Source organism: Drosophila melanogaster, chromosome 2L (assembly GCF_000001215.4).
Source record: "Drosophila melanogaster chromosome 2L".
In the NCBI taxonomy this organism is placed as follows: Eukaryota; Metazoa; Arthropoda; class Insecta; order Diptera; family Drosophilidae; genus Drosophila; species Drosophila melanogaster.
In genome coordinates, this window is record NT_033779.5 from 13,286,671 (window position 1) to 13,307,808 (window position 21,138).

Below are 21,138 nucleotides of genomic sequence, written 5' to 3' on the forward strand. Positions count from 1 at the left end.
AATTTTCATTTATTCTTAAATTAAATAATGTGTAAATTAATAAAATGAAAATAGCCAAATTAATAAAATACAAGTTGAACGGCGCATTTCCCACCACTATTGCCTTCAGTGTTTTGCAGCACTTATGCATCTAAAAACAGCTGTTCGGGTAATCATTTTTTTTGTTAAAAGTTTCTGTGGAAAAACTATAACAAACGTAGTCTTAGTGTACAATGATCTGGGCTACGGGCTCCGCGTAATCCGCAGCTCACCCGGAAAGGCGTTTTACGATGAATCTACGGCCGCGATGCCGCAAGTGGCTGCCCCTAGCCACCCAGCAACTTCGACTGCGGAACCTTAACAGAATTCAGGGATTCAATATTGAGTCCTGGCCGCATGAGAAGTCGCTGGAGCTAGATGATCCGGATGATGTGCTCCTCTACTACACACTACACACGGACAAGGCTAGCGAAGCGTTCTACACCAGCGAAAAGCTGCCGCAGCGTCACCAACAGCAAAAGTGGGCGGAGATTTGTACGGACGACGAGGCCTGGCGGAAAACCAATGCGCAGTGTGTCTGTGTCAAGGTGTGGAAGCACTATTCGGCGGAAAGAAGAGATGGCCAACCGCCTGAGGTTGAGCAAAGACATAAGGATGTTTTCGGGTAAATAGGAGACTTTGCTTGCAAATAGAACTCTGCTATCATCAACCAACTTACTTCCAGAAGATCCCAGTTAACGCCCAGCAGGCTGCCACGCCCTCCTGAACTACTGTTCAGCTGGGGCGTCTACTTCTCCGGCCTTATACCTCTGTCTCCCCTCACATTGTCCCAGTGCGGACGAAATTGCTTGGTCTTTCAATTGAATGGCGAGCAATTTGCCTCCCCGTCGATGATAAGCGAGCAGGCCTTGCAGTCGCAGCTGCATTTGCACTACCAAAAGTATGCGGAGGAAGAGAAACTAGAAGAGCCGCAGGATGAGGGCATAAACTCGCCGGCCGTTAGTCGTAGTTCGAGTCCCGTGCTGCGAATGAGTACGATGCGCTATGCACAGCTGAAGTGCCAACGGCAGGAGATTCGGCGAAGCAACAACCTCGAAAAGCTTCTCACGTTGCAACGTCTGCAACGCTTGCATCAGCAGAAGCGGCGTCAAATGGCCGAGGTTTGCCGAGAAATAGCCCGCCTCAGTGTACACTGTGTGACCAGGAACGAGCTGCGCTTGAAGCCCCGCACGACATCGCTGTCCGGCGACTACTCCGCCCATCAGTACCATTCCATGGGCCGCGCCCTGAGCGTGTTGCTCGCCGAGCAGCAGCAGATCGCGCCCCTCACGCTTTATAATGCCCAGCAGCTAACTAGAAGGATAGAAGCGCTAAGCAGTCAACAGCGGCTACTTAAAGCGGAGCGGGAAACGTTTCGCCAACGAAACGAGCGCACCCGTCAACTTCTGAAGGAGATGAGAGAACAGCGGGAGGCACAGCAATGGGAGCTCCACAGCCAGCGACATCGACTGGAAAAAGAACGTCTGGAGCTACGAACCCTGGCACCTCAACATCTGGAACAGCGCGATCAAAAAAGACAAATAGAACGGCAGGTGGGGCTGCGGAATCAAATAACATTAAACAAGTATATTAATAAACCTTTTCACCCTTTTAAGGTGGAGCGCCGAATGTCCACACTGGTGTTGGAGCTACAGGAGATCTATAACATCCAGAATGTGGGCGGTCGGCAATTTAGTATCTGCGGCATCGCCTTCCCCCACATGGAGCAATACACGAGCGAGTCACGTCAGGCGGCAAACGCACAGCTTCTGGATAACGTCTCGCCGCTGGCAGTGAGTGCGGCACTGGGTTATGTTGCCCATTTGGTGCAGATGTTAGCCATCATTATGGATCGACCTCTGAGGAACCGTATTCTGTACGAGCCATCGAAAGCAAGGATAGTGGACGATATCAAAGAGTTGACGTACACAACAAGAGAGTAAGCACACAGACTAAATATTACCTTTTGGTATCTTATTGTTCCATCTTAGATTTCCTCTGTATACACGCTCCATTTTGCCGTCGCAGCAAACAAAGTATGCCATCTACCTTTTGCGCCAGAATGTTTCGCAGCTGTGCTTCGACATCACGGGCCAGTGCGATCTGCGAAACACTTTTGGCAATCTGCTGGAGCTATTCAGCACTCTTCGCTACATCGAACGAACGCAAAGGGATGAGGTCGACGAACGGGATGGAACTGCAGTTGGAGCTGGCTGTGGAGAAGCACGCTTGGCAAATGGGTTGACGGCGCCGCACCTGTCGCAATCGCACTCTTCGGTCGACATGAATCATGTGCCACTGCCGACTGGCGTCAATGCGGTCAAGGATGCACTGCTCCAGCAGCTGTTGCCGCCGGGTGTGAGTGAGGCACTGGCAATCGAAGGCTATGCGTCAACTCAACGGTAATCTATATATACATATATTTAGAGCCAAAAACAAAAACTACCGGATAAAATTTAATAATAATATATTGTAATATTCTTGCAGCATTTGCCGTTCGGTGGGGTCCTATTCAGATGGCGAGGATGAGTTTCGCCCGCGACTGGAGCATAACTATTCCAATTCGGACTCCAACATAACTCTGCAAACTGAGCGCAGCTGAGCTAATGCACCCAAAAGTGTTATATTTCCAGCGTTTATATCCAATATCCAAGATAGCATTGTTTAGCGGCTCCTCCTCAGCGGGTTTCTTGGTATTGGCCGCGTATTGTATACTTTTAAATTATAAAAGTCAATGGTGAAGTATATGTGAACGGTAGTCCATTGCGATAATATTATTTTTAGTTGTTTAAGATCTCTGTGTAAATTCCCTTTTATTGTTTGTTTGCTAATATAAGCTACGAATAAAGATTAAATATTTTATACATGACAAATATTTATTTAATATGGATGACAAACATTAGAAACACGTCGATAGAGATTAAGTCGAACAATATCCAAGGTCACAATAAACGAAGTGGTTACGATGCGGAAAACCTAAGCCTTTCTTCATATGTTCTGAAATAATGCTGAGCCCCAAAATTAGTTTATTTGTATATTCTGTTTGAAAAGTATTTTTATGAGTTTTAATTATAGTTTGAATTAGGCGCCAAAAAGTGTTGCAAAGTATGAAGATAAATTGCTCCTTTAACTTATAAAAATTATACCATGTGCTACTGTTACTACATAATATTGTACAATCTGCTTATATTAACTTTTGCTTTATAATTTAAAATGTAAGTTTTGCTTTAAATCCTTAATAAACTCAAAATATTACAGCCACTGCTTGGTCAGTGCTGCAAAACGTTCCGTTCCGTTAACAGTGGTCTGTAAAGCCAGCTGATTAGCATTTCGCCAAAATTATTTCGCTGGCAACTTGCTTCCGGGATTTGAATGTTTTTCGGGCTACATCCGGGCTATTAATAAATAAAAAATGTGTTGTCAAATACCCAAACAACGTCCAAACGTAGTGCGATAATCGATTTAATAATTGAAAACGCGAAAAGCCTGCAAACCAACGTGCTAAATGAAGTGCATGTGCATATGTGTGTGTGGCCCGGGCCTTGGCCTTTTATTTATCGAATTCGTATCAATTAAATTAAAACGCTGAGCAATAGTAGGCAATTGGTATTTATGGTGACGATTTGGTAGCCGGCAACTGTAGCCACTGATAAGCGGACGACGGGGAATGCCTGTGATTTACGCGTATATATAGTGTGTTTACCCTACCTGTTTACCGCTCAAATAAAAAATAAAAGAATAAAACTCCAGGTGTGATAAGGAGCAGCCGTCGTTCACGCCTGAAAATTGCTCAATGGAAACGTGGCAATAAGACTAACTGAGTACCCAGCATTTAATTTTTCTGAGATAATATCATCTGAAAGTGAGAGTAAAACTGCATTTCTGGTGCTAATTAGTTAAATTCAGGCGCCAAAACTCTTTCGAACAGCTCTTTTAATCAAAACTTATTACTTTAAGCTGACTACGCTTGCTCTCTTTTAAGCTCTCTTGTTTTGAAAATGGCTGAGAGCAATGTACCGCTACGAGATTTCGACGAAGAGAGCGAAACGGATTCGGAGACCGAATTGCTCATACGCCGCGATGTACCGAGCGGTAAACAGAACAACAACAACATTAGGGGGCGACGCAAAAGCTCCATGGGCTACAGCGGCGTCGACGCCGGCGCTGGCAGCTCTGCCGCCGGCGGCGGAGGCAGCTTTCTGGGCAATCTTTTCGGATCCAACAGTTTTGGCTCTGCCGCCGGCCAGATACGTTATAGAAATGAGCGGAGTCGCGAGCGCGCCAAACACTCAAACGGTAGCTACAGCAGCATTTCGAAACTGGCGCAATTAACGCACACGTCATCGGGCGTCGCGGGGGCGGGATCGATCGGTGGCGGTGGTGGTGGGAGTGGCAGTGCCACCGGCATTAAAGTAACCACTGGCGATGGCAGTGTAGCGGCATCTGGAGGATCTGCTGCCACGGGGGATCTCAGCAATGGCGCTACGCACAGCACAACCGTCATAGATCCGGAAAATGGCTCATCCACGGTCTTCTACCAGCACAATCGGCGTAAAAGCAAGAGTCGCAGCATTGGCAACGTCTGCAAGTTGTGCCTCTGCAGGTGAGTGTGCATTCGGTGCGATCCAGTCGTTACCCTCCAATGCCAACGCTGCGTATGCGCAATATTTCCATTTCACTGCTGCAATAGTTGGCGGCAGCGGGAGTAATGCGAAAGTATATAGTGCCGCAACAGCTGTTCACTGGCCAGCAAAATATTGGGAATTCAAGTGTTACCTTTAGGGAAAATGGTTAAATGTTTTATATTTTCGCACATAAGCGTTTAATGGCGATTGAGACCCTTTTACTTTTACCACAAGGTATTGAATAAATTATAACTATAGCAGGAAGCAAAAGTTTTAATCTATCACATTAAGACCTCGAAAATTTGTATATTTTTGAAGAAATATTATCTCTTATCGCTTCAATTTAAATGTCTTATGAAATAAATTAGTTTTGTGGAATTTTATAATCTGTGTTTCCGTAGATAGTTGACTTTGAACGTAGAATACCATTGCTCATAAAATGCTGACAACACTAGGTATAAAACTGTTTTTCATCGTAAACTTCTATAAATAATTGAAATGTATATTAAATATTTGGCAAGAAAAAACGTTGACCTCTGTAACGTTCTAGACATTCTATCACTTTCGCAACTCAACAGTTGTTATGGCAAACAAGTTGTTGTTTTGTTTCTGCCACTTGAAATATTTGTTTATTATTTTTTGGCATGAGCCAAATCATTGTGTGGTTTCCCAAAATGAGCAGCGTTGTCTTGCAATTTGATGTTCTTCTTAACTTAGAACTTTTACGAAACACATTTCCAAGAAAATAAATTCTAGCTGAATGTGTGAGAATTTGTGCGCCACACATGTGTGACATACACAATGAATGCAACTGTATGTAAAGCATATATGTATAGCATATATATATAACGATTCCAAGATATATTTTTAATTTACCTAATTAGAGAGAACTTTTGAGAAAGGCCGCACATGCGAACAAGCAAGCACGTCTGTAAGTGGATCGTAGAAAGAAAATTAAAAACATTTCGTTTTCTGCGCGCCGTCGACGGACTGTGCAAATCGATAAACGTGACGACTTCCAAGACTGGGGGAAAAGATTTCGACGAATGGAAAATAATAACAAAAACACGGCTATAAATAGTGGCCAAGACGAGCGACTTGGTTGGGTGACAAGGCATAAACGAAACGCAAACATTGCCATCCATGCCCCGCCTTTCCTTGCCATTTCCTTGCTCCACACCCACTAAGCGAGCGTTTTTCTTATTATTTTGTTTTGTTTTTGTTTTAGAGTACAAACTCTTGTTGCCGCAAAACTTTGGCCAAAAATATCACACACAACACCACCCGTTAGCTGTGCATTTTTAATCGATGTTTGCCGTGCGACTTTAAGCCCCATTGGTGGGCGAACGAAAATAAGAAACATGAACGAAAACGACTCAAGAAGTCACCAAGAAATGCTAAAAAATTCGAAAACCAGTTCCTCAGCTGGTTTTGGCCACACAACACAATCTTGTATTCAAGGTTTCTAAAAAATACAAACGAGTTGCACACAAGAAGTGAGTCGCTTTAGGGTTTTTAGTTTTACTTTTTCGGTCGGACTCTGCTTTCTGTGTTAAAAATTGAAAGTTTCTCTGCCGCCCAACTTCAAATAATTGCAGCATAGATCTGCAGATTGATATGGTTATTTAAACTTCTAAATTTTCTATGTTGACAAAGCGTTTCCTTATGTGAACATCTATTTGTCACTTGAATGTGAAAAAAGTAAACATTGACAAATACTGATATAGAAATCGACAAAAGTGGGAAAAGACAATAGCAAGTCAGAATGGCTGGACGCGAGGGCGGTAAGAAGAAGCCTCTAAAGGCGCCCAAGAAGGACTCGAAGAATCTAGACGAGGAGGACATGGCCTTCAAACAGAAGCAGAAGGAGCAGCAGAAGGCTATGGAGGCGGCCAAGGCAGGTGCCTCCAAGAAGGGACCTCTTCTTGGCGGCGGTATCAAAAAGTCCGGCAAAAAGTGATCCATTGCCACACCTTCATCTGTATATCTTGGCATATTCAAAACACACCAATGTGGACCAACTTTTATTATCCCTTGAATTGAAGTCTTCACGTTATTGTACAGCAAATTACTGAAAAAACATATAACTTTTGGTGTTTGGTATTTGTCTTCATCTCCAAATTCAATACTTCAATGTCATTTTTTGCCTTTGATGTGCGTCTTTAACTCGTTATCGCCCACTGACCACGAAAATATCTTGAAGCCTTTACACATTCAACTTCTCCTCAAGGTTTCCTTAATCAAAGCCTAGCTGTTTTCGGGGCGCTCGAAACTTTTCTCGGGTTTTTCGTTACATTTTGTTCACGCTCAACTCCAATTGCCGCCGTTTCGGTTATATGAGGCTCAAAGATTTCGACAGGCCGATTAGAATTGCAAAGTGAGGCGCCATGCGGCACAATTTGGTTGGTGTGATTGTTGTTGCCACGGTGGCCACTGTGGTGGAACCAGCTATCTTCCAAAAATATTCCATTGCTCTATCAAGTGAGAGAGCTACTGATAACCTAAGGTGCTTGTCTTTTACAAGGCAAGTAACTTGGATTACTTACTAAATTTCAGTTAAATTTTGAAAACAGTTCAATAATCTCCTGAAGTCTCTAATCAATCACTTAAGCTAATTGTAATGGCTACAACCAAAGCCATTACCACCAGCTGACAAAAAAACTTTTCCCAAGCTTTTTTCACTTAGCCGCATCCAAATTAGTGCGCCACGCCCCCCAACCCCCCTGACCACCCTCGTGGACGCCACAAACTGTCAATGGTAACGCCTAATGTTATTATTTTCTAGTCGCCGTTAGCTGTTTATCTAGTTGCGAATGCAAATGGCTGGGAACAGAAAAAGCCATGGCAAAACCGGGGGCTTGGAGGCTTGAGCGGTGAAATGCCTCAACGATTGACGCCCGCAACTTGGCCTGGCATTGTTTTCCACCCACCGGCAATGTGGGTTAATAACCAAAAGGCAGAAGGCAGAAGGCGGCGCAAGTCACACTATTCATGGCTCACCTCATTCCAATCCGGTTACCCGTGAAAGGGTATATTGTACACGTGTTAGCGTTCCACTCCCGCCCGAATAGCCAACCATATTTGCCTTTTTCCGCAATCGCCATATGTGCATATGGTACATATAGCAATATGTACATTTTCGCTTTTCAAAAATAATAATATATTATCGCTAGCCAAAGTTGCAGTTCATTTGAGGATTTTACAAAATTTCCGTGATGTAAGCTCAAGAAACTGGAACAAAATAATTAGTAATCCATAAAATATTTATGTACAAGTACTAATGAGTAAAGCAGCCGTTCGATTTAAAAAAAATAATATTTTTAAATAATTCATATTTTTGAATTTAAGCTGGTATGACTGTAAAGTAATATATTTAAGGGTTTTTAAGCCTGATAAGTATAAGTAGCAAGTAGCTGTAGGTAATTGTAATATATACAAAATAAAAAATAACTCAAATTTCTAGCTATAGGTCATTTTAAACACATTTCTGAGCCCTCAATTATGTAGTTTACTTGTGAAAAAACTTGTAAATAGTTTTCTTTGTGGCACACAGCCAATAAATAAAAACGGCTGAAGAAGTTTAAAGGAATAAGCAATGAGTAACCGATAGGCTATGCATAAATAACACAAATCATGTACTCGTGTACTTAGAAAAAACTATATCAGTGAAAAATAGTTTTTCCCCTGACAATTTCGTGGCTTTTTATGTTTGATAAACGGGGTTTCGGTTAAAAAGAATTTTAATGGGCTTAAATGAGTTTTGTTTCATTTTACATGCAATAATTTTCAGCTTTTACAAACCAAAGTAGTATTCGAATCTTTTATTATTGTTTTGATCTGGGTCAAAGATAATGCAATGCTATCAAGCCACAGAACTGATAAAAATATTTATCTTATACACCCATTTAAAAGATTTTCATTCGATATAATTATATGTCATCCATATCCACAGCTCTATTATTCTTATATGTATGATATTAAAACGTAAAGTTTTTAAATTATAATTGTTTATTTTCAAGTAATAGCGTAAAACGTGCATTTTTGAATCATTAAAAATGGGAGATCAAAAACTTGAAATCTCGAAATTTATAATGCCGAAAATGTGCACACTTGCAAAAATCTCGTTACTAGCAGCTGGTTAAATATATATTTAATAGGAAAGGCGGAAAACAATATTTGCTTGAGAAGTAGCATGGAATCCAAACTGCTGAGGTCTACAATTCGTTTTGAAATTTCCAGTTAATTACTCAGAACGAAACGAATTGCGGCAATTGTTTGTTATGGCCACTGCAATTGTTGACGATTGCATTTCAATTCAGTGGGTAGACAGGATGAGATACCTCAGCTGAATCGCAGTTCGATTGATAAGCGAGCATCTAAAAATGGCGAAAATACAATAAAAACGCATCTAGGCGTATTTAACGAGCGTGACACATATCGGGATTATGGCGGAGCCCCAAGGCTTCGGCGGTAAGAGCGCTGACTTTGAAGTGCAGCATGAGTCATACAGGTGAGCTAATTCTGCTGGCCCTTTTGTTTTGTCTGTTGCTGTAGCAGACTGGTCGTTGAACTTTCCCTTAAGCATTTTTGGCAACTTTTTCTTATGAGATCATGACATGAAATCGTCTGGCCAACGAATGTGTGTGTTATATTGACAAAACTTCGAAGCGCGCTCCTATTCGCACACGTCTAGCGCAAGCAGCCAAATAGAATGGTCGTAAAGAAAGAAAAAATGCTGTTAAAAAACCAGTTCGCTCGTGGGCAAACAAATAAGAGGAGCAGCACATCGCTAGTGCTGATCTAAGCAGCTGAAGCGTAGACAACTTGCAAGAGCTTATTTAATTAACATCCGAGTGCTAACGAAAGCGACGAGAAGACCTGTTGAGTGAGCAATAAACGTGTCATAAAGAAACCCGCCCGGCAAACAACTCATTTGAAATTGGCGCCCAAAGTACGCGCGTTGCCAGATTCGAGTAGCAAACTCTAATGGCAGCGCTGGCGAACGACAATCATATATAGCTGTCACTTTCCCCCTTATTGATTTATATAGAATCGCAAAAACAGGGTTGTTAAACGCGCAGACGACGCAGTTTTCATACGGAATTTTCACTTTATCATTTGTTTTGTGCATAAGAATTTTGCATAACGCACTTTTATTACTCGGAGTGCTCTGTTAATAGCGTGTGCCATGAGCCGCGCCTGTGATAATGTGAAAAGGGCCGAAGCAAAATATCGAATTGAAGTGCCAGCTGCAACTGCTGAGAACAAAAGCTGCACAAGACTACATAAATAATTTCGGGAAAATCAAATAAGTGCGAATCTCGGCCAGCAAACATGGATGATGCTACCTCCCAAAACTCGGCTGCAACGCCCATGACACGGGAGAACATTCCGTTGCTGAATCGTCAGCGAAATCGCTGGTATCTCTTTAGGTGTGAATCATAGGCTCAATTAAGTGTGCCATTTGCTTATCAGCTTTTTGTTGCTGTATACTTATACTTAGAAGCAGACTGCAGTATAAATATGCAACATGCACTATACTACAGCTAATCTCTTTCTAACACAAAGCCAGGCTTTCCACCTCCCACTCGCACACTCTCTCTCTCACTCACTAACACCCACACACAAATGCATATACACCATTAACATTTATTGTTGTTGTCTGAATTTTCACTTTTGTTTTTTTATTCGAGTTCTTATTATCGATTTTCCACCCAAGGTCGTCTGCCACATTTGTATGTCTGTAGCTCACAGAATTTGTGATTGAAATTTTAATTCGCTGGGCAGAGCACTTGCTACCAAATAGGGATTTCCCATCAGAATATGAATATTATAGATTCAATAACTGTTGGAAGTGCCTTAAAAGGCTTACTATTCGTGGGAATTAAATTAAATATGGAAGTCAATGGTTACAAATGGCATATTCATGCGTCATTAATGTTTATGCATCAATCTAAATTGTTTTTAAACTATTTTTTGTATTGTGTGTTACATGACACATCATCACTTAGGATTTAATTGTTAAAATTATCTATTGATTTCAATATTTAAGGTTTCATAAGCATGTCATTGTTTCTTTACACCCCCTTCTTTTCGTTATGTTTCGAACTAAATACAAAATTCTATGTAAACCAGTAAAGATAGATTCACTAAAGCTTGAATCTCGTAGGCCGTGCTCGTCGTATAATTTTTGATCGTAAAACTAAGAGGGTTGTATAATGACTGGAAATATTGGCCGGAAGGATGTTTCTGGCTCACATTCTTACCGAAGGTGCCGTGGTACTGATCCTCGTCTGTCTTTACAGCTGCTGGCGAAAATGGTTCCGGCCACGGGAGCTGAGAGCCCGCACCGTAAATCTCGGACGGGTCAATACGGAGAAGTTCCCACCGAACGAGATCCGGAATCAGAAGTACAACTTCATCACCTTCCTGCCGCTGGTGCTGTTCGAGCAGTTTCGCTTCTTCCTCAACTTGTACTTCCTGCTGATGGCGCTGTCGCAGTTCATTCCGGACATCCGGATCGGTTACCCGTACACCTACTGGGGTCCGCTCGGCTTCGTGCTAATGGTCACCATTTGCCGAGAGGCGGTCGACGATCTGCGTCGGCATCAGCGGGATCACGAGGTAAACTCGCAGAAGTACAAGAGACTGTCGTCCACCAACATCAGCGGCTACGAAATGGTTCCCAGCTCCAAGCTGAAGGTCGGTGACGTCATAATCGTGGAAAAGAACGAGCGCGTGCCAGCGGATCTGATCCTGCTGCGCACCAGCGATCGGAGCGGATCGGTCTTTGTTCGTACGGACCAACTTGATGGCGAGACGGACTGGAAACCACGTCTCGCCGTTCCGTATACTCAAAAACTCAGTCGAGATTCGGAGCTACATAGCATCGATGCCAGTTTTTACGTGGAGAAGCCACAGAACGACATTCACAGCTTCATCGCCACCTTCTGCATGGCAGACGGCAGCGAAGACACCGGTCTCAGTGTGGAGAATACCCTGTGGGCCAACACCGTCGTAGCCGCAGGAACAGCCACAGGAATTGTCATATATACTGGCTGCGAAACTCGCAGCGTGATGAATAACTCACAGCCAAGGTCCAAAGTTGGACTGCTAGACATGGAGATTAACGGATTGACTAAGGTAAGAGCGTAAATTAGCATTGGTATTACAAAGATTCTGTTTTGGTACTATTTTAAATCAGAGATCATATTCTAAACTCAATCGGACTTTTCTCTCTTTCAGGTTCTGTTCTGCGCCGTGCTTGGACTGTCGCTAGTCATGATGATGCTTAAGGGTTTCGGCGGTCCTTGGTATAGATACATGTTCCGCTTCGTTCTTCTCTTCTCCTACATCATTCCAATCAGTCTGCGTGTCAATTTGGACATGGGAAAGGCGTTCTACTCATGGCAAATGCAAAACGATTCGAACATCCAGGGAACTGTAGTGAGGTCGACCACCATACCCGAGGAATTGGGACGAATCTCTTATGTATTGACCGACAAGACGGGCACACTCACACAAAACGAGATGGTGTTCAAGAAGATCCACTTGGGCATTGTATCGCACGATGCAGACACTTTCCATCACATTGGGCAGATGATACAGAAGCTATCGGGAAACATTCTGCAACAGCAGCAGGGTAGTTTATCGAGCTCGAGCAGCGGCGGAGACTCGACCAAGCCAATGATGTTTGGCAACAGGATGCGTCGACCGGAGGGATGGCGGGAATGGGAGGCGGTGCGAGCACTGGCCCTGTGCCACAATGTTACACCGGTAAGCGATGACGAGGACAACCGATCCGTGTCCACGGCATCGACCGTTACCGGCGGTAACAACTCGCCAACCAAATCTGTGATAAACATCGAGGCACCTGGCAGTACGGACACAGAGCATCAGTATCAGGCTGCGTCTCCAGACGAGATTGCACTAGTAAAGTGGACTGAGCAGGTGGGACTGACCCTGATTGCCAGGGATCTCAACACGATGACGTTGCAGGTGAAGACCCCCAGCGAAGACAGTAAGTATTTGTATAAATCAATCATATTCAGGGGCTTATTTTGTTTTTCCTTTTTTTCTAGATGACATACTTCTGCACTATCAAATCTTGCAGCTTTTCCCATTCACTAGCGAGAGCAAGCGCATGGGAATTATAGTGCGTGAGAGCAAAACTGGTCAGATAACGTTTTATTTGAAGGGTGCCGACGTGGTTATGTCCAGTATTGTGCAGTACAACGACTGGCTAAGCGAGGAGTCAGGAAACATGGCTAGAGAGGGTCTTCGCACTCTTGTTGTGGCTAAGAAGGTTCTCACCGAGGAACAGTACTCTGACTTTGAGACGCGCTACAATGCTGCTCGACTGAGCATCACCGATCGTGTCGCCAAAGTGGCGGCAGTCACTGAATCCCTCGAGCGTGAACTGGAACTGCTCTGTTTGACAGGAGTGGAGGATCGTCTGCAGGAGAACGTGCGTCCAACGCTGGAGCTACTGCGCAATGCTGGAGTTCGCGTTTGGATGCTAACGGGCGACAAGCTGGAGACTGCTTGCTGTATTGCCAAGTCCTCACAGCTGATTGGTCGGAACCAGGGACTCCATGTTTTGCGTTCCGTAAAGACGCGTACCGATGCTCACCAGGAGCTGAACAGCTTCCGGCGTAAGCAGGGTCATGCACTGGTCATCTCAGGCGAATCCCTCGAGGTTTGCCTGCAGTATTATAGACCAGAGTTCCTGGAGCTGGCCACGGCCTCGCCGGCCGTCGTTTGCTGTCGCTGCTCGCCCACACAGAAAGCACAGGTGGTGGCGCTCATACAAAAGCACACAGGCAAACGAACCTGTGCCGTGGGTGACGGTGGCAACGATGTCAGCATGATTCAGCAGGCGGACGCTGGAGTTGGAATTGAAGGACGAGAGGGAAGACAAGCCTCTCTGGCCGGCGATTTTAGCATTCCGCAGTTTTCGCACATCGCCAAGCTCCTGCTTATCCACGGTCGCAGGAGCTACAAGCGATCGGCGGCACTATCCCAGTTCGTTATCCACCGCGGCTTGATCATAACCACATTGCAGGCGGTCTTTTCAGCGGTATTCTACCTCAGCTCGGTTGCTTTGTATCAGGGCTTTCTCATGGTCGGTTACTCGACGCTGTACACTATGTTCCCGGTGTTCTCATTAGTGCTAGATCAGGATATCACATCGGAGACGGCCGTCACATACCCAGAGCTTTACAAGGATTTGTCAAAAGGACGCAGTCTAAGCTACAAGACCTTCTTTATATGGGTACTAATCAGCATATACCAAGGCGGCGTCATCATGTACGGAGCATTAATACTCTTTGTGGATGAGTTTATCCACATTGTGGCGATCAGTTTCTCGGCATTAATCATGACTGAGCTCATCATGGTGGCTCTCACCGTGCGTACTTGGCATAGGTGAGTTTTGTAAACTGCATTTAATCTTTATTGTTTATTAACGTTGCTGCTTTGTTCACAGGTTAATGGTGCTAGCGGAACTATTCAGTTTAGCGCTTTATCTCATCTCATTGGCCGTGTTACATGAGTATTTCGGTACGTAAATCGTTAATTTTGCCAATAACAATATAATAATATTTCTGTTTTTTTCAGACTGGGAGTTTATTTGGTCGTATGATTTTCTGTGGAAGGTTTCTCTCATCACTCTGGTCTCCTGCTTACCATTGTACATAATCAAGTTCTTGCGAAAGAAATGTTCGCCGCCCTCTTACTTGAAGCTCTCTTAGATGGCGGCCTGGCAAATGAAATACAAATTACACATTATCCTGACTATAATTTCCATTTAGTTCTGTTCACAATTTTAACATTCTTTGTTATTTACCACTTGATGAGTTGTTCTTTGAACTTGGCAACCATCCCACAACTATTCTTTGTTTTGCCAATACCCGCACCAATCCCAAATATACGTGATATCAGGTTAAACTCCCCATCTTCGACACTACACTTTTCACTATGGTATTTTTGTTTAATTTTTAAAGTTACACAAAATACAAAAGAAGAAGTGATTCGATAATTGTAATTTGAATCAAACCGATTCTTATTTTTAAGCGTGAGGCGTAAAAGTTTTAAAATATCCTTCAGTTTTGTATACCTGTGTGTATTTGATTAATATTTAAGTCGCAAAAACCAAATTATGTTACTAATTATTTAAAGATAAAATAAATTAATGATAATTGTAACTATGACTAATAATGAAATCAATTACCATGGTATAAGAATTAAAATGTAAAACAAAAAATATAGATTTTGTATAAGGATTTAGAAATTGCATTGCATTGTGTAATAATAATAATAAATAAAAATATGCATATATTAATTATTAAAAAGAGAAATTTGGTCTGTATTACTGGGGGATTAACCTTTAAGGATCTCGATTTTGAGATATAAAAAGCAACGCGGATATTTTTGTATTGTACATTTTTTATTTACCATTTTGCTTGACATTTTGTTTCTGTTTATTACTAATTCACAATTCTTTGCTTGAAATACATAATAATTTTAATAATATATTTTATTATGCATGTAAGCACATACAAACATACTTACGTACGTAAGTTAATGAATTTTGTGTTGTCTCTTGTCGGTAATATAATAGTTTAGCTTTTGCTATGCTCTTAAAATGCATGACATCCATTAGCGTTTACACTTTCATGGTTTTTCTAACAATTAATTATTTTCTTGTTTCGTTACTTGGTTTGTTAATTGCTTAGCAAAACTTCGACTCATTATAGGTTGAAATGATGAAGCATTGTTTTACGATTTTGCTTAAATGCGCAGAAATACTTTTGAAGTAAACAATTTGTTTGTATTATTATTTATTTCCTCAAATTTCACAACATTGAAATTTTATTTCTTCATCAACACATGTAGTTTGTTTTTTGTTAAGATTTATTCTTGGTGTGCTTTGTTAATAACATTTTGATTTTCTTTGTATACTCGCAGCAATTTGCCATCCGCTAATACTGAATTCTGTTGAGCCTTTCGTGTAACTACCTGGTGAGCCAACTCATTGCCAAGAACTCAATTGAGCCGTTTAGTTCAACTTTTATGTTCGGTGTATAAAAGTGTCGTCCAATCATTTTGGTTTCTTAAAGCTTTTCCATTTCCTTATTTGTTCAATCAACAATTTCAATTCTAATTCTCAACTTGGGTACAGAGAGCTGAGCTACTTTTCGAAGGGTATGGGGTGGATGTATATATTTGGGATAAATATTTTTGTATGCACGTGTGTGTTGAAATCGGTTCTCATAATCGTTCACTTCTAATTTACTAAAAATCTACAAAATATAATATTTGAATTTTTTCCTCTGCTAAATATATTCTGCATATACATACGTTATAGTGATTGTTTAACATTTTTACATTTTTTTTATGCAAGTTTTACTTTCTTACTGTGGTTTTTATGTGTGGTTCCTGATGAGGTCAACTTTGATTTGCTTTATTTGAAACATTTCTTTTCATCTCCTTTAATATCTTTATATTTAGAATGATCATCTCTAATTGTTGATATGTGTTTACTGTTGTATGTTGTGGCTAATATGAAATCTTGCGTTTTTCGTTTTATATTTTTACAATTCCGAAAAGATTTAACCGCTTCCATTTACGTGTTAGTTCGGTTATATACTTTGTTAATTTTTTTTGTTTGCTTTTTAATAATATTCAGTCTATATAAACATTCATTTATACATTTATGCTAAATTTTTGGAAAACAATTTGGGAGAAGCGTGCGAAACTGACATTTTGCAGTTCCTCAACCAAAACTGGTAAAACTTCTCTAAAAAGAAATTGGGTTCAAACAATGTGGAAATAAAAATACCTGAATACCTGTGGATGATCTGTTTTATTTAGGAGAAAGTGTTTAATTTATGTAAATCTATCAAAAATTAATGGTTGTTTGTTTACTTTACCTCGCTATTATGTCTTACATCTTTATTCAATAATGTAGTTATAGTTTGGGCATGCTATTTGCTCTGCATTCGCTTCTGTATATTTATTTAAATATTTTGTTATATTTGTTTTGCTTTAGCTTGTTAACACATTCCTCTTGACGAGTTTTATTCAATGCATTTGATTTTCAGTTGTATTTTTTCATTGCTGTTTCTGAATTTTTACTCAAGGTTGCTATACCTTTCTTTTCACGGGAATCGACATTTTCTTCAACAGATTCCTAAATTTTTGCTATGCATTTGAATATAGATAGAAGTCGATCAACATAAACGAAATCAACTATTTACATATATAGGTTTCCGTCTGGTAATAAATCTAGTCACTGTTTTCAGTATTTTCATACACGCAGAAACCAACGAAAGCAAGATATCAGGGTTTTGTGTAGGGTACGTATTTGGATTCGAGTCAAAAGTAAAACGTTTTGCAATATACTTTTCAACATCGTATGCTAAAATATTTATTTCTGATATTGTTAATCGTAATACTTTACGTCGTGCTTTCTAGAATAAGGTTTATTAGAGTGTTCTAGCAGCGACTGAGCTTGCTGGGAAAATATTCATATAAAGAAACGTATTTTATGTTATCAATTCACTAATTACTAAGCAAACCAATGCCAAGCGTATCCTAAAATTAATGTTCTTTGCTCTACATTCACATACTCCTTGTTCGGCGCCGTTTATCTGCTATTAAAAAAACTGCCAATTCTATTTGCCATCTTTGTGCTCAATAATCCCAAGACCTTGAAAAGAGCCCTTCCATGCCAATTAAATCAACTATTAATTGTTTATCCCTTCTGCCTCGGATGATAGATGATGCACGAACTGGCTTAACACCTGCACCGATATATAAAATTTGTGTGGATAAATGGTTAACTTAGCTAATTAAAAAAGTTCCTAACTTAAATCATTGTAGGCAGTATGTCATTATGTTTTCTCGGTTTTCTCTTGCTGTGTGGATTTGAAAATAATTGCTGACAGTGTGTTAATTTGTTATTTGAACACAATTGCTTGATTATGTCATAAAATACATAGATAACTGAGTTGCAAATTAAATACTGTGAGTGGGTTTCGTTAAATGTAAATATCATGTTCAACTTAGTCCATTAAAACTTTTTAAACTGTTGGAACGACTTGCAGCAAAGATTACCATCCAAAAAAAATTCCGAATACACTCAACGGTAATCCTTCGCATTAATGGAACAATTCTAATATTCTAAAACTTTTGCGTGCTATATTTGCATGCATGCTATGCGGCACACTGAGAAGCGTCTACACATTTAAAAAGGATTGGCAAAGCTTTTACAAAATTACGAAACTACGGTTACAAACTACTTTGCCAAAAAAAAAATTAGCAATACCATGTGCAATACTGATTTGAGCCCGATCAATCGATTTGGCCTGGCAGGTATATTCGAAAACTAGACGTCTCGAAAGCAAATCTAAAAACTAACCACTGTGCTCATGCCAAATGGCGCTCCTCCTCGCAGATGGCACTGCGCGTCGCCTCGCACTGGGCACAGTGCTTCTCCAGAAACTTCATGGACAAGTGGAACGTATACCGGTGCCGGGTGCAACGCCTTTACATCTTGTACTCGACGATTTTGTTGGGATTGAGGAACTGCTCCCGTTGCGACGCATCCAAATGGGCTACGGTGCGCGTCAGTGCCGAGCCCGAACCCGATCCCGATCCCGATCCCTGTCCCTGACCCTGACCCTGACCCGATCCTGTTCCAGTTGCTGATCCCGAGGAGGACTTGTGCTTGCCATCGCCGCCGCCGCCACTGGTGCGTCCAGTATCCGTGCCAATGGGCTGGTAAACGCCCTCTGCACTGATCACACCCACATTGACGCCGGCGACCACTGGCTGTTGGAGATATCCGGAATACTGTGGCGGCAGCTGGTAATTGCCCGGCGGCTGCTGCTGCTGCTGTTGGTGGCTGCCCGCCCGCGGCTGCTCCGTGTGGGCAATGGGATACTGCTGCTGATGGGCGTAGTCCTGGCTGCTGCCCACAGCGCCAGCGCCAGCCACCGAGCCGCCAGCTGCTCCTCCGCCACCGGCTGATCCTCCAGCACCGCCACCGCCCATCCGGGAACCGGAATCATCGTTCAGGCCCTCACCCATTTCACCATCCCGATTGCGCCGTCCGCGGATGCACAGTTTGGTGAAGAGCCAGACTCGTCCGCGGTAAAGGAGGTAACAACAGAAGTGAACGAAGAACGTAAAGATGATCGCACAGGCCGTCACTATGATCGCCTTGCCCGGCTTGGTCCAGTCCATCATGGGATAGATAGCAGTTTGATTTTTCCTGCAAACACAATCGTCATTATCATCCAAATTTGATCAATCATTTTCAGTGCGTATGAAAATCACCTGTCTGTTCCGCCGGCCAAGAAATAGATTCCCGTGAATATGGCGTAGGCCAGGCCAATGCCAGTGGTAAAGTAGGCGTGGCTCATCTTTATCGGATGCCCCACAATGGCCAAATCGATGAGCATTATAATCGTGTTGAGCACATGGACCATTATGTTTAGCGCATCGATCTTATGGATTTCTGAAAGATAAAAGATGTATAAAAGATATGTTCTCTAATTAAATGGTTTCCCTTTTCTAAAGAACTCGATTAAAATGCACTTCGTTCTATTCATATATTTGGCCCTGCAGGGGAGGCTTTTTCACAGGTGTCCAATTTAGGAAATCCCTAATCCATGAACATCTCCCACTGGCTCTTAACGGATCTGGACAAAAACTTTTGATTTGCCGTCTGGCCAGCGTAGTAGAACTCAAAACCAACGTCATTGGCGGAGTCAAGAAAGATGTAGCAGGCGAGAAAGTCGAACAGGAGCATCGTGGAGCACAGCGGCCTATCCAGAATTGGCGGTAAATTCTCCCAATAGCCGGATATGACCTGCGCCTGGAACACAATCAATGGGCATATAACTTGCCAGAGCACAAAGTGGGTGGCTACTTCATAGGAGAATATCTGATCTGAAACGTGTACACAAACGGCGGCCATTAGGACGGAGGAGAGCACAACGAATATGAACCAAGTGAGGAACAAGTAGGCCATTGCAGGGCATTCGGGCAATAGATATGAGCCGACCAGCAGGAGCAGCGCCATCATGACAAGAATCTCCATGCTCAGCAGCAGGACGTGTCCCGTCCGCTGGTTTGAAAGGATACACACCGTTCCCAGTGCCAGACAGGCTGCTATGCAGCAGCTGACTATCCAGTTGAAGGGGAACTTCCGGCGCAGCCAAGTGACGTTGACATAGACGCACAGGGTGACCAATCCGATGACAAAGAAGCAATAGGTAGCCACTACATCCGGAACCAGGAGGTATCGTCTGAACAGGCCCGGCAAGATGAGCAGCCCAATGGCCAGGACAATGAACAGCGCCGCAATGCCGTAGATCCACTGGGCCACCTTGAGACGAAGGCGCACGACGCCATCGACTGGCTGATCATTCATCGATGTGGGGGATTTCCTCGTTTTCTGCTTGTTTCCCGGCGCCCGTGTCAAGTGTCAAAGGCGACAGTTCGGCCTGACAGCCAGTATGTTAAGTGTAACCAGATCGGCATCAGCCCCAAATTTCAGCGTGCGATCCGTTGTAACCTATAGCTCCACGAGCCACTTCGAGGCAAATCATAGTGTGAGTGATAGTCCGTTCTCGGAAGTGGATCGTTTTGTGGAGGCTGCCACCAGCATCAACCGTTTTCCAAAGAGGCGGAAACTCTCCTCCTGCATTTTCCGAACCTACGTCTGCCTGCTGTTGGTCATCCAGGTCATCCTGGCATCGCTGCAGTGGCTCGGATCCACGTACCGCTGGAAACCGCAGCTGAGTGCGGCCAACCGCGGCCTGTCCGTCCTGCTACTCCTGATTTCGTGGATCAACCTGACGCTGGCCTTCATGGGCTTCCGGCGGCTGCAGTTCACCTTCCCGCTCAATTGGATTGTCTTTGGGTGCATCTTCGAGAGCCTCACGCTGCTGGTGGTATGTCTGCACATTCTGGAACAGGACCTAACGTGGCCGTTTGTGCTAATTGGCATTGGCGTGCTGGTTGTCTATACGCTGCTGGGGCTGTGGGTACCTGGATTCCTCACAGCCAACTTGTGGATCCTAATCCTGGCAAGCATTGTGGTCTTCCTGGTCTCGACAGTGGCCTTGAGCGTTCGCCTGCAGATGCGATACTACGTGCCCGCTAGCGTCTGTTTGGTTTTCTTCGGACCCTGGACCATGTACAACTCCCAGAAGTTGTTCCTGCACCACAAGCGGTCTGGTTACGTAGCTCACCAGTATTTGGAGGCGTCCGCCAAGATGTTCATCAATTATGCCTTCACTGTGAGTGGCATTATATTTGCCCACCGCTTCTCGGTGGACACATTGGATGCCCACAGTTAGGATATGGTGATTTCTTGGCTGCCATTTTTGTGGTTTAGATTTTTTATAAGTCTTTCTAAGTGCTGTGCACAATTAAATTATGTGTCGCAAAATTTTTTGTTATTCCTCAATTAAAACCCCCA

At 42.8% G+C, this 21,138-nt stretch overlaps 6 protein-coding genes and 1 non-coding gene across 14 annotated transcripts in view; 4 read left to right on the plus strand and 3 right to left on the minus strand.

Annotated features, from left to right (window-relative positions):
* Positions 1 to 106: 106 nt before the first annotated feature.
* Positions 107 to 2,886, plus strand: Uvrag (UV-resistance associated gene). Of its 2 annotated transcripts, NM_001273512.1 has the most exons (6): positions 107 to 148; positions 201 to 643; positions 707 to 1,571; positions 1,635 to 1,957; positions 2,010 to 2,420; positions 2,506 to 2,886. In NM_001273512.1, exons 2-6 carry the CDS (start codon positions 270 to 272, stop codon positions 2,618 to 2,620), a joined length of 2,088 nt encoding a protein of 695 aa, NP_001260441.1. In that variant the 5' UTR covers positions 107 to 148; positions 201 to 269; the 3' UTR covers positions 2,621 to 2,886. The 2 variants fall into 2 exon arrangements, with proteins under 2 accessions (NP_001260441.1, NP_609632.1); NM_135788.3 differs by having other exon boundaries at positions 107 to 643; positions 704 to 1,571.
* asRNA:CR44972 (antisense RNA:CR44972) lies at positions 1,632 to 2,351 on the minus strand. Its single transcript, NR_124232.1, has 2 exons — positions 1,982 to 2,351; positions 1,632 to 1,892 (listed from the first exon to the last, which is right to left on the minus strand).
* Positions 2,887 to 3,326: 440 nt separating the features above from the next.
* On the plus strand, positions 3,327 to 14,998 carry CG31729 (uncharacterized protein). 4 transcript variants are annotated; one of them, NM_135790.4, is made up of 6 exons: positions 3,327 to 4,621; positions 10,949 to 11,786; positions 11,889 to 12,663; positions 12,725 to 14,069; positions 14,131 to 14,204; positions 14,262 to 14,846. In NM_135790.4, exons 1-6 carry the CDS (start codon positions 4,017 to 4,019, stop codon positions 14,393 to 14,395), a joined length of 3,771 nt encoding a protein of 1,256 aa, NP_609634.1. In that variant the 5' UTR covers positions 3,327 to 4,016; the 3' UTR covers positions 14,396 to 14,846. The 4 variants fall into 4 exon arrangements, with proteins under 4 accessions (NP_609634.1, NP_001285887.1, NP_001285886.1 ...); NM_001298958.1 differs by having other exon boundaries at positions 4,240 to 4,621; NM_001298957.1 differs by lacking the exon at positions 3,327 to 4,621 and adding an exon at positions 8,960 to 9,153 and having other exon boundaries at positions 14,262 to 14,998.
* Positions 6,339 to 6,745, plus strand: CG16824 (uncharacterized protein). The gene has a single exon (NM_001103688.2). It carries the CDS (start codon positions 6,409 to 6,411, stop codon positions 6,601 to 6,603), a length of 195 nt encoding a protein of 64 aa, NP_001097158.1. The 5' UTR covers positions 6,339 to 6,408; the 3' UTR covers positions 6,604 to 6,745.
* A 145-nt stretch (positions 14,999 to 15,143) lies between the features above and the next one.
* Positions 15,144 to 21,138, minus strand: part of hbt (headbutt) — a 29,308-nt gene continuing 23,313 nt past the window's right edge. For all 3 annotated transcript variants that reach the window (NM_001382118.1, NM_135791.3, NM_001273513.2), the window contains exons 5-6: positions 18,987 to 19,167; positions 15,144 to 18,921 (exon numbers count right to left, since the gene is read on the minus strand). In NM_001382118.1, the coding sequence (NP_001369129.1) occupies positions 18,075 to 18,921; positions 18,987 to 19,167 (1,028 nt within the window). In that variant the 3' untranslated portion in view covers positions 15,144 to 18,074. The remainder of the gene's footprint in view (positions 18,922 to 18,986; positions 19,168 to 21,138) is intronic.
* CG16825 (uncharacterized protein) lies at positions 18,118 to 21,137 on the plus strand. 2 transcript variants are annotated; one of them, NM_001273514.1, is made up of 1 exon: positions 18,118 to 21,137. In NM_001273514.1, the coding sequence occupies exon 1, from the start codon at positions 20,171 to 20,173 to the stop codon at positions 21,014 to 21,016; it is 846 nt and encodes a 281-aa protein (NP_001260443.1). In that variant the 5' UTR covers positions 18,118 to 20,170; the 3' UTR covers positions 21,017 to 21,137. The 2 variants fall into 2 exon arrangements, with proteins under 2 accessions (NP_001260443.1, NP_609636.2); NM_135792.3 differs by having other exon boundaries at positions 19,250 to 21,137.
* CG43779 (uncharacterized protein) lies at positions 19,250 to 20,085 on the minus strand (the record flags this gene model as incomplete). Its single annotated transcript, NM_001169500.1, has 1 exon — positions 19,250 to 20,085. The coding sequence occupies one exon, from the start codon at positions 20,083 to 20,085 to the stop codon at positions 19,315 to 19,317; it is 771 nt and encodes a 256-aa protein (NP_001162971.1). The 3' UTR covers positions 19,250 to 19,314.

Excerpts from the sequence above, each read along its gene's own strand:
- Uvrag (NM_135788.3), top strand. The coding sequence starts at position 270 with ATGAATCTACGGCCGCGATGCCGCAAGTGGCTGCCCCTAGCCACCCAG. Across the intron at positions 1,572-1,634 it reads AAAGACAAATAGAACGGCAG|GTGGAGCGCCGAATGTCCAC; the intron begins GTGGGGCTGCGG and ends CACCCTTTTAAG. Across the intron at positions 2,421-2,505 it reads GGCTATGCGTCAACTCAACG|CATTTGCCGTTCGGTGGGGT; the intron begins GTAATCTATATA and ends ATATTCTTGCAG.
- CG31729 (NM_135790.4), top strand. The coding sequence starts at position 4,017 with ATGGCTGAGAGCAATGTACCGCTACGAGATTTCGACGAAGAGAGCGAA. Across the intron at positions 12,664-12,724 it reads GAAGACCCCCAGCGAAGACA|ATGACATACTTCTGCACTAT; the intron begins GTAAGTATTTGT and ends CTTTTTTTCTAG. Across the intron at positions 14,070-14,130 it reads ACCGTGCGTACTTGGCATAG|GTTAATGGTGCTAGCGGAAC; the intron begins GTGAGTTTTGTA and ends CTTTGTTCACAG.
- CG16824 (NM_001103688.2), top strand. The coding sequence starts at position 6,409 with ATGGCTGGACGCGAGGGCGGTAAGAAGAAGCCTCTAAAGGCGCCCAAG.
- CG16825 (NM_001273514.1), top strand. The coding sequence starts at position 20,171 with ATGTTAAGTGTAACCAGATCGGCATCAGCCCCAAATTTCAGCGTGCGA.